Genomic DNA, 12,153 nt, shown 5'->3' on the forward strand with positions numbered 1-12,153 from the left:
GTGTAATACTGCTAAACAGAAATAATAGCTGCAGCAATGGAATTGATTATTTTGATGCCTGAGCTTGACACTGTTTCTCTGTGTCAGCTTTAAGGGGACACAACATTTATTTCAAACTGTCTGCAGAGAGGATGCAGCATTTTTGCATCTTGTTTCATGAGACAGTTAACTGTGGACTCTTAAAATCATTAATGGCTCCTATAAGTCTCTTTATCATTGTACTGAGCATGTATAGACTAATGCAGTAATCGATGCTAGCACTACACTGCAGCGATTTGTTTTGATGACAACAGCTCTTACAGGCTTGCTTGGTCTCACCATTGTAGAATATTTAACACTGCACAATAATCTGGTTTACAATCAGAATGCAAGGACCATAGGGACTTTCCTTTGCACTAAAGTGGATTTTTGATTGCATTACGGGTTTGCGATTATTGCAAGCTGGACTTCGGCAATCTGCTAGATGCCAGTTGTGCTTATTTAACCACTCTGTTGCTGATGCTGCTATGTTTGCTGGGTTTCTCCAGTTTCTACTCCACACGTTGCAGTCAGGGACAGGTAAACAATTGGTACTATAGCACTGATATTATATATGTATGTAAAATATTTCATATATGCAGTTTGAGTGGGGGAAAGGTCATGTCCTGTTTTAAATCTGTTTTTCAGTTACATTCTTGTTTTAAAAGCATGTATAGTAAATATAATTTGGTACATTAGTGATATTATGTGGCACGATTTTTCAGACAAGAATGTGAATTTAGAAAACACATACCAAAATTTAAATGCATTTCTGAAAAACAATAATAGCAATCTCATTGACTCATAAATATATTGCATGTTGGAGAAGTCATGGATAAAGAATTCAGAAGATTGACCTTCAGGAAACTAATAGTTATTCAGGTGTATTATTTTTAGTTAATCTGTTTGGCAGAAGACAATTGATGTGTCCCCTGAATCATGCTGTGTTTAATAGATTTCATAGCCTTCACTTATTCAAAATGGAATGTGCTTCTATATTTTTATGTTGTGTATTATTTTAGAAAATATTTTATAGCAATGTGTGTAAAACAAAGGCACATTAATTTAATTCATGATTATGATGATTTAATAATAAGTTATTACTTATATAGCACCATATATATGCATCGTACGTTATGAAACAGTGAAGGGCAGAGTCCATCTCCTAAAGAATTTACTGTCAAAATTAGGACAAGATTAGGAGGTGATAACTACACAGGTAAGGCTCAGAGAGGGAAATGTAAAAGTAAAAACAAAACGATTGTGCAGTTACTTAGGGTACGTGTATGCTGCAAAACAACCCCCTGAACAGGGAATCTCAAAGACTGGTTTAACTGACTTGGGCTTGTGGGACTTGCGCTGCAGGTCTAAAAATAGCAGTGTAGATACTTTCACTTTGGCCTTCACCTGGGCTCTGAGAGCCTCCCTCCTCCCCCTGCCCCCCCCTCCCCCCCCCCCCGGGTTTCAGAGCCCAGAGTCCAACCTGAGTGGGAACATCTACAGTGCCACTTTTAGCTCTGTAGTGCGAGCCCGAGCCAGTTGACCTGCTGAGGTTGTGAGTGGTGGGAGGGATAGCTCAGTGGTTTGAGCATTGGTTTGATAAACCCACGGTTGTGAGTTCAATCCTTGAGGGGGACCATTTAGGGATCTGGGGCAAAAATCTGTCTGGGGATTGGTCCTGCTTTGAGCAGGGGCTTGGACTAGATGACCTCCTGATGTCCCTTCTAACCCTGATATTCTATGACTTCTATGACCTGGGCTCTGAGAGAAGTGATGTAAAGGAGAAGATGGAGGCCTAGTAGTTGGGATCAGGAAGGGGATTTCATGTATAATGGTTGCATGAAAAAAAGCATGGAGGAGGAAATGGAAGATCACACAGAGTTTGTCTTTTCTAAGATTTCAATCATGTTAGTTAACATGTTAAAACAATTAAAAATCCTGCTGTGAAATCCCGATCTAACTGAAATCAATGGAAATTTTGCTGTTAACATCAGTGGAGCCAGAATTTCACCCCAGTGTAGAAAAGCCCAAAAGGGACACTCAGATAAGCACCTTCAGATGTGGGATAGGTGATGAACAGTTATGTCAAAAGGAGGCAAGTTGTGGAGGGCCTTGAAGGGGAGAGAGAGAGGGTGTTGTAGTGGTGGACAAGGTAAATATTTTTTTAGGAGATGAGTTAGAGGTGAGAGTAAGGCAAATTTCAGGAGGGCCAAAGAGGTGGAGATTGCAGAAGTCCAGGTGCTAGGTCATCAAAGCCTGTACAAGTAGTAGTGATGGAGAGGAATGTACATATTTTGGAGAAATTGTGCTGATAAAATTGGCATGATTTAGTGACAGTGTCTATGTGTCAGTATAAAGAGAGACAAGTTAAAAATGACCCAAATATTTAGTGTCTGTAGAACAGGGAGTATTGTGAAATTGTCAACAGTAAAGGAGGAAAGAGGTCGCATAACATGTTGTATTTGGGCTGGTGGGAGGACATAAAAAAAGATATGTCAGAGACAATCAGAGTTCTCAGTCTGAATGGAGGGAAAGGTGTGGAGAGGTAAACCTGGGGGATGAAGACATAGGGATAAATAAAGCCATGTGAATGGATGAAGTAGCCTAGGGCAGACTTTAGAGAGTAAAATTGGATGGAAGAGGTTGAACAGCCCCCCCCCTCCCCCACCACCACTACAGAAAGGATGTGGACAAATTGGAGAGAGTCCAGCGGAGGTCAATGAAAATGATCAGGGGGCTGGGGCACATGACTTACGAGGAGCGGCAGAGGCAACTGGGCTTGTTTAGTCTGCAGAAGAGAAAAGTGAGGGGGGATTTGATAGCAGCCTTCAACTACCTGAAGGGGGGTTCCAAAGAGGATGGAGCTCAACTGTTCTCAGTGGTGGCAGATGACATAACAAGAAGCAATGATCTCAAGTTGCAGTGGGGGAAGTCTAGGTTGGATATTAGGAAACACTATTTCACTAGGAGGGTGGTGAAGCACTGGAATGGGTTACCTAGGGAGGTGGTGGAATCTCCATCCATAGAGGTTTTTAAGGCCCAGCTTGACAAAGCCCTGGCTGGGATGATTTAGTTGGGGCTGGTCCTGCCTTGAGCAGGGGGTTGGACTAGATGACCTCCTGAGGTCTCTTCAAACCCTGATATTCTATGATTCTATGCTCTACAGCCTTAGCTAAGGGGCCTGTGGCTTTTAGCTCATGCAGTAAAGGCTCATGCATTTAGCTCCAGAGCTCCCAGGTTTGATCCTACCCACCAATGACCGGGGTCTATCGGTATTACAGAGGCATAGGACAGAATCTCACCCCTTCAGATCTGACCAATAAATGGTCATTGGATGAAATCTTGAACAAGGGCAGGTAAAGTGAAGCAAAGGAATGGAAGCCAGATTGTAGGGGATCAAGATAGTAAGAGAAGGGAACAGGTATACACATCATATTTGAGACTTTAGCAATAAAGAGAGAGAAGGAGATGGGGATTGTATTTAGAGAGGATATGTATTAAGAGATAGTGATTGATGTTAGCAGAGACAATTTTAGATTTTGTCAGAGGAGAGAAAGTGATTGAGGTCATGGGGGTAGAGTCAGCATTAGGAAAGGAGCAGAGAAGATCAGAAGGTAGGAGGGGTTAGATTGAAGGGGATGGTGGTTGAGAGAAGCTTGGAAACTTCAGGGCCAGATACCAGGATAAAGCAGAGAAGAGTCAGAGGCATGGAGAAAAGGGGTTTGAAGAAAATCTAGAAGGGAGTTCATGCTGGGTGGCATCCATTATAACTTTGAAAAAAATCAACAAGATCCTGGGCAGTGATGGAAATGGAGGAAGCAGCTGGGAGAGGGCTTAAGAAGGCAGGGGAAGAGGTGCTGAGGACTGTGGGCAAGAGACACAATATAAAGTTTTTTTGTCAAAGAAGATGGTCAGGCTAATTGAAAATGCCTGCACCCAGGTCCTGGTGTGGTTTTGCAGAGACTGTGGCCTTCATTTCCCACTCACAGAAAGCCAGGCTAGGAGGACCATTGAGTGTGAGAGGTGCCTGCTGGTGGAATCTCTCAGGAAGCAGGTGGGAGAGCTACAGGAGGAGGTGGCCAGGCTTAGGAGCATTTGTGCACATGAGGAATTCATTGACAATATTCATATGGAGACTTCCAAAGCTGAGGACACTATCCAGCTACAGAGGACTGCTGTCATGCCACTGGGGGAGGAGGATAAGACTCTGGTACAGGGAGGACACTGGCTGCTGGTTACTTCTGGCAGCAGGCAGTGCTCCACCCCTACTCCCAACCCACCCACTATGTTGATGGAGAACCGTTATGCTGTCCTGGCAAGGAGCTGTGAGAAATCACCTCCAAAGGTGGAGGAGGAGAAGCCATAGAATCATGGAATATCAAGGTTGGAAGGGACCTCAGGACTAGTCCAACCCCCTGCTCAAAGCAGGACCAATCCCCAACTAAATCATCCCAGCCAGGACTTTGTCAAGCCTGACCTTAAAAATCTCTAAGGAAGGAGATTCCACCACCTCCCTAGGTAACCCATTCCAGTGCATCACCACCCTCCTAGTGAAAAAGTTTTTCCTAATATCCAACCTAAACCTCCCCCACTGCAACTTGAGACCATTACTCTTTGTTCTGTAGCCCGAGCCATGTACCCCCAAGGCTGGGAGGATCACAGCCACCACTCCCAGAAGGAAATGAAGGATAGTGGTGGTTGGTGACTCTCTTCTGAGGGGGACGGAGGCACCCATCTGTCACCCTGACATGGTATCCCGGGAGGTAGGTTGCCTGACAGGGGCCCGTATCTGAGATGTTACAGAGGGATTGTCGAGGATCATCTGGCCCTCTGACTACTACCCCCTGCTTCTCATCCATGTGGGCACTAATGATACTGGGAAGTATGACCTTCAGCAGATCAGAAGTGACTACAGGGCTATGGGAGTAAGGGTGAGGGAGTTGGGAGCGCAGGTGATGTTCTCTTCAGTCCTTGCAGTCAAGGGTAGGGGCCTCAGCAGAGACAGATGCATCCTGGAGGTGAATGCCTGGCTGCAAGGATAGTGTCACCAGGAGGTCTTTGGCTTCCTTGACTAAGGGATGCTGTTCAAAGAAGGACTGCTAAACAGAGATGGGGTCCACCTATCGAGGAAGGGGAAGAGGATATTTGGCTACAGACTAGCTAACTAAGTGAGGAGGGCTTTAAACTAGGTTTGACGGGGGCAGATGACCAAAGCCCACAGGTAAGTCAAAAACATGGAGACCTGGGAGAAGGATCAGAATCTGTGGGGAGCATCGGCTGTTATAGCAGAAATAAGGGAGAGACAAGACAAAACTGTGGGGGTAAAAATCAAATCAGTATCTTAGATGTCTGTATACTAATGCAAGAAGTATGGGGAATAAGCAGGAAGAAATTGAAATGCCAGTAAATAAACACAACTATGACATAGTTGGCATCACGGAGACTTGGTGGGATAATACGCATGACTGGAATATTGGTATAGAAGGATACAGCTTGCTCAGGAAGGACAGGTGGGGGGAAAAAAGAGAGGAGGTATTGCCTTATATATTAAAAATGTGTACACTTGGACTGAGGTTGAGATAGAAATAAGAGACAGACTTGCTGAAAGTCTCTGGGTAAGGATAAAAGTGGTAAAAAACAAGGGTGGTTTCATGGTACGGGTCCACTACAGACCACCAAACCAGGAAGAAGAGGTGGATGAAGCTTTTTTTAAACAACTAACAAAATCATCCAAAGCACAGGACTTGGTTATGACGGGGACTTCAACTACCCAGACATCTGTTGGGAAAATAACACAACAGGGCACAGATTATCCAACAAGTTCTTGGAATGTATTGGAGACAGTTTTTTTATTTCAGAAGGTGGAGAAAGCTACTGGGGGGAGGCTGTTCTAGATTTGATTTTGACAAATAGGGAGGAACTGGTTGAGAATTTGAAAGTGGAAGGCAACTTGGGTGAAAGTGAAGTGGTAGAGTTCATGATTCTAAGGAATGGTAGGAGGGAGAACAGCACAATAAAGACAATGGATTTCAAGAAGGCAGACTTTAGCAAACTCAGGGAGTTAGTAGGTAAAATCCCATGGGAAGCAAGTCTAAGGGGAAAAACAATTGAAGACAGTTGGCAGTTTTTCAAAGAGACATTATTAAGGGCACAAGAGCAAACGATCTCACTGCGTAGGAAAGATAGGAAGTATGGCAAGAGACCACCCTGGCTTAACCAGGAGATCTTCAATGATCTAAAACTCAAAAAAGAGTCTTACAAAAAGTGGAAACTCGATCAAATTACAAAGGATGAATATAAACAAATAACAGAGGTATATGGGGACAACATGAGATCAAACTAGCTAGGGACATAAAAGGAAACAAGAAAACATTCTACAAATACATTAGAAGCAAGAGGAAAGCCAAGCACAGGGTAGGTCCGTTACTCAGTGGGGGGGGGGAGGGGGAGGGAACAGTAACAGAAAATGTGGAAAGGGCAGAGGTGCTTAATAACTTCTTTGTTTCAGTTTTTACCAAGTAGTTTGGTGGCGATTGGACATAATGAATACCAATGAAAATGAGGTAGGATCAGAGTCTAAACTAGGGAAAGAACAAGTCAAAAATTACTTAGACAAGTTAAAAGCGTCTGATGAAGTGGGTATTCACCCACGAAAGCTTATGCTCCAATACGTCTGTTAGTCTATAAGGTGCCACAGGACTCTCGCTTTTTACAGATCCAGACTAACATGGCTACCCCTCTGATATTAGACAAGTTAGATGTCTTCAAATCTCCAGGACCTGATAAAATGCATCCTAGAATACTCAAGTCGATGACTGAGGAGATATCTGAGCCATTAGCAATTATCTTTGAAAAGTCATGCAAGATGGGAGACATTCCAGAAGACTGGAAAGGGACAAATATAGTGCCCATCTATAAAAAGGGAAATAAGGACAACCCAGGGAATTACAGACCAGTCAGCTTAACTTCTGTACCCTGAAAGATAATGGAGCAAATAATTAAGCAATCAAGTTGCAAACACCAAGAAGATAATAAGGTGATAAATAACAGTCAGCATGGATTTGTCAAGAACAAATCATGTCAAACCAACCTGATGGCTTTCTTTGACAGGGTAGCAAGCCTTGTGGATGGAGCTGCTATAAGGTTGGTGCATAACTGGTTGGACAATTGTTCCCAGAGAGTAGTTATCAGTGGTTCATAGTCATGCTGGAAGGGCATAATAAGTGGGGTCCCGCAGGGACTGGTTCTGGGTCTGGTTCTGTTCAATATCTTCATCAATGATTTAGATAATGGCATAGAGAGTACACTTATAAAGTTGGGAGAGCTTGCAAGTGCTTTGGAGGATAGGATTAAAATTCAAAATGATCTGGACAAACTGGAAAAAAAGTCTGAATTAAATAGGATGAAATTCAATAAGGACAAATGCAAAGTGCTCCACTTAGGAAGAAACAATCTGTTGCACACATACAAAATGGGAAATGACTGCTTAGGAAGGAGTACTGGGGAAAGGGATCTGGGGGTCATAGTGAATCTCAAGCTAAATATGAATCAACCATGTAATGCTGTTGGAAATAAAGCAAACATCATTCTGGGATGTATTAGCAGGAGTATTGTAAGCAAGACACGAGAAGTAATTCTTCCGATCTATTCCACACTGATTAGGCCTCAACTGGAGTATTGTGTCCAGTTCTGGATGCCACATTTCAGGAAAGATGTGGAAAAACTGGAAGAAGTCCAGAGAAGAGCAACAAAAATTATTAAAGGTCTAGAAAACATGACCTATAAGGGAAGATTGAAACAATTGGGTTTGTTTAGTCTGGAGAAGAGAAGACTGAGGGGGTAAATGATAACAGTTTTCAAGTACATAAAAGGTTGTTACAGGGAGGAGGGAGAAAAATTGTTCTTCTTAACCTCTGAGGCTAGGATAAGAAGCAATGGGCTTAAATTGCATCAAGGGTGGTTTAGGTTGGACATTAGGAAAAACTTCCTAACTGTCAGAGTGGTTAAGCACTGGAATAAATTGCCTAGGGAGGCTGTGGAATCTCCATCATTGGGGATTTTTAAGAGCAGGTTGGACAAACACCTGTCAGGGATGGTCTAGTCTTTAGTCTTGCCTTGAGTGCAGGGGACTGGACTAGATGACCTCTTGAAGTCCCTTCCAGTTCTATGATTCTATGAAGAGAGGGCATTCATAGTGGAGAAAATTCAGAGTCTCTGGATTTTTTAACAGAGAGGTTTTGAGGCTGTGGTGTATGGGTAGCTGACTAGTCAGATGGTGCAGATAAAAATATTTTAAATGTAATCCTAATACTAGTTTTCTATATAAGCAATTGCCTATTTGCCAGAGGAGGTGGTAGTCTCTGTAACTGTTATGGGAGGGGAGGTACTCCTGCTGATCATGAAGGAGGGGAAGTGTCCATGAGATAATCTTTGTACTAAAGTGTATTCTGATCTATGGAAAAGTTTAAGAGCCCCTTATCTAATACAAGGATTTCAGGAGTCTTATGAAATCCAGTGGAAAACAACTTGTGCTAAAAGCTTATCAATACATAAAGGTCCATATTAAATTCTTGTCAGAAGTCTTTATATATATATATATATATATATATTGTTCCTGTGTCTCCATGGTTCGTACAGAGCCCTCTCACCCAAAGGAAGGGATTTACAGTGGTTGCTGCAAAAAAGTTGATGTTTTCTAACAGTGCCATACAGTAGTGGTGTATCTGAGGGCTTGTCTACTCAGGGACACTCAGGAAAATTAATCCAAATTAACTAAAGGTGAATTAAAAGTGGATTAGTTAGACTGCATTAAACCCCTATGTGGACACTCTCATTCAGAATTAAAGAGACCTTAATTCAGTTTAGTTTAATTGTCCATGCAAGGGATTAACGAATCCACTTTAAATTGAAACCCTTTAAAATAAACCTAATTAAAGCCATTTTGATTCTGAATGAGCGGGGGTTCAATGCATGGGGTTCATGTTCTGAAAATGGGTTTCCACTTTAAATCCACATTACATTCACACCTTTAGCTAATTTGATTAATTTTCCTGAGTGCTCCTGTATAGACAAATGCTTAGAAACAGCAATTATTGCCAATGGTAAAAATGGTAGAGTTAACTTTTAATGTCAACCACTATACTTCAAGCAATGTCTATCTAAGTTTTCTTCACCAAAAGTCCTGGACACAGCTTGCCAACAATACCTTGCACTGTAGGATCCCACATACGTGGGTACATTGACAAGGGATCCTTAGATAGGTGGCTGTAGCTACAGAATACAACATTGTTCAAAGAAGGAAGCTGCAAACCTTTGAAAGGCCGTGAGGCACTATAATGGCAGTGAGGTGATATACTTATTCCCTATTGGTTGCAATAAGGGTTAAAGCTGGAAAGTGATTTAATTTTTAATCCCCTTTGCCCTGCAACTTTCCTCTTCAGTAAGTGGCTTTCCAAAGAGCTTACACTTGCCTGCAAGATTGGGGGGATGTTGGTAAGCGGCCACTGCCACTTTATAGAGAGCAGAAGAGGCTGCAAAAAGTACTTACACATTCATATGATGTGAGGTACTGATACTGGAAGTGTTCATCCTATGGATGCTCCTTAGCCCGCCCTTAAGGAATTGGGGACTGAATTTGGCCATGCTTAAGTATTTTTGGTTTCTCTGGCACAATACAATTCATATGAACGGGCCAGAAAAATTTTGTTACTAGCCTGCTTTGATATTATTATTTATTAGCTGTATTGTGCCAGAGAAAAGCTTTATGCTGTACAAATACATATAAAGAGCATCTCCCAAGAACTTACTGTGTAAATAGAGAATTACAGATAATGAGGTGAAACAAAAGCAAAGTGCTAAAATTGTTACAGTTGGTCCATGACTTGCTATTTCCATGTTATATATATATATATATATATATATATATATATATATAAAACAACAACAAAACATGGTTTGTTCCTATTACAAAGTGAACTAAGGAATCTTACACCTTCTTCATGCTCCTTTTGTTTAGCATAGTGTTAATTTTAATCTTACCTTCCTCTTTCATTCACTTTTACTCTAGTCCAACTCTTCTTTTTCTTGGTGTCAGTCCTGTCATTTCTTAATACCTTTCTCACTCCCAACCCACACCCACTGCAGTTATTTCATTCTATTATAAGTGATAAAGAAAGAGCCAGCTAACTGCGATCTATAACTGGTACCAAGTGTTCCAGTGTAGTTAGAGTTCAAAGTCCAGGTTCACGAGTGAGGTCTCTTGGCCTCTCCTGCTGTCAGCAACAAAGCAGATTCTGTTGCTGCTCCTCACTAATGGTAGATGGAGTCTGCTGTGGCGAGGGGGAAGGAAGGCATGTCACAAGCTTCTCTTTCTCCCAGCAGCAATACACCTCCTCCTCCTGTCACTGTCTGGTGGTAGCGCGGGCATTTCTGCTAGTTCAAGAGACCGGGGCAGATCCAAGTCTAATGATTTCTCCTGCTTCCAATTGCAGCAGAATGACAACAGCTACCGCTTTTTGTTAGTTCAATTGAGCAAGCCAGGTACAGAGTGATTCGTATGCCTCCCCACTTATAGGTAGGGCCCTACCAAATTCACGGTCCATATTGGTCAATTTCACAGTCATAGGATTTAAAAAAATCATAATTTCACAGTGTTGTAATTGTAAGGGTCTTGACCCAAAAAGGATTTTTTTGGGGGGGAGGGGGGGGAATTGTCACAAGATTATTGTAGGGGGGATTGCAGTACTGCTACCCTTACTTCTCAGCTGCTGCTAGCAGCAGCGCTGCCTTCAGAGCCGGGCAGCTGGAGAGTGGGAGCTCTGAAGGCAGAGATGCTGCCAGCAGCAGTGCAGAAGTAAGCATGGCATGGTATGGTATTGCCACCCTTACTTCTGTGCTCTTGCCTGCAGAGCTGGGCCATTAGTCAGCAGCTGCTGCTCTCTGGCCACCCAGCTCTGAAGGCAGTGTAGAAGTAAGGGTGACAATAAGTACCCCCCCCCAAAATAACCTTGTGACCCCCCTGCAACTCCCTTTTGGATCAGCACCCCCAATTTGAGAAAACTGGTCTCCCCCATGAAATCTGTATAGTATAGGAGTAAAATCACACAAAAGGCCAGATTACACGGGGAGGGGGAGGGGGACGACCAGATTTCCTGGTCCGTGATGTGTTTTTCATGGCCGTGAATTTGGTAGGGCCCTACCTATAGGAGCAACATCTCCTCTTGCTCACCATGCAGATCTGGTGTTGCAGTTAGGAGGTTGTCATTAATGGTCCTAGGAGCTGGGAAGAAGTCTTGCCCAATCATCTGGCTCGTGTCACTCCTGTTAGAAAAGAGACATTAATAAACTTGATGCACACTGACATTGGGATCAACTGTTATCTATTGATTCACAGGCATGTGATGTTTTCTCCCTAAGGGAGATTGACTGTTCAAACAGAGCATACAATTTTGTTTAGTGGGAGTTGAATCTCTGAGAAGCTGCTTGCTGGAGCTCAAGTGAGCCTTATAAAAATTCCAGACTCAGGGATGTGTGTTTCTGTGAGATTAGGCATAAATAGCATCAAAATGGATTTAACTTTTCTCTTCTTTAAAACTTTGAAATAGTTCTAAAATCTGTTTATGAAATCCCTTTGTGTATGCTTATCCCTGTTGAAATTTTAGAGATGTAACTAAACCATTAAGTTTTGGTCTGGAGTTTGAGGCAAATTTGCTTTAAATTTGGATGTTTGGGATTGGAATATGAATTTACACTATTTAAATTTTAAATATTGCTAAAATACTTTTCAATATAAAATATAATGTACAGTAGCATGAAGAACTACTAAAACGTAAAAGGTGCACATGAATATTTTCCTGCACAAAAATCTTTATTAAAAGACAAAGTTGAAAATGTCTTAACATTTACTGCAGTCGACGCCCACTCCGCCATTTTAAGACTTCCAAGTATACTCTTATTTTTTAAAAAAATCTAAATTTCTTGTAAATGCCACTTCTGTTTTACCCCAAAGTTGCAAAACATTGTCTATTATTGTAAAATGTGTCTTGACAAATTTCAATGAGCTCTGCTTGATTTTATGAGATTTGGAAGGTGAGGAGTGAACATTGAGTATCTGTGTAAGCTCGAAAGCTTGTCTCT

The 12,153-nt window shown here is 42.2% G+C and overlaps 1 protein-coding gene across 41 annotated transcripts in view; it reads left to right on the top strand.

Annotated features, from left to right (window-relative positions):
• RIMS1 (regulating synaptic membrane exocytosis 1) overlaps positions 1-12,153 on the top strand; it is a 515,627-nt gene that overhangs the window by 284,801 nt on the left and 218,673 nt on the right. Inside the window, exon 1 of one of the 41 annotated variants that reach the window (XM_065587996.1) lies at positions 266-558. The exons of 39 other annotated variants lie outside the window; for them this stretch is intronic. In XM_065587996.1, coding sequence (XP_065444068.1) covers positions 507-558 — 52 coding nt within the window. In that variant the 5' untranslated portion in view covers positions 266-506. Of the gene's footprint in view, positions 1-265; positions 559-12,153 lie in introns of those variants that run through there. One more of the 41 variants, XM_065587995.1, reaches the window with a different exon arrangement.

Source organism: Chrysemys picta, chromosome 3, assembly GCF_011386835.1.
Source record: "Chrysemys picta bellii isolate R12L10 chromosome 3, ASM1138683v2, whole genome shotgun sequence".
Lineage (NCBI taxonomy): Eukaryota > Metazoa > Chordata > Testudines > Emydidae > Chrysemys > Chrysemys picta.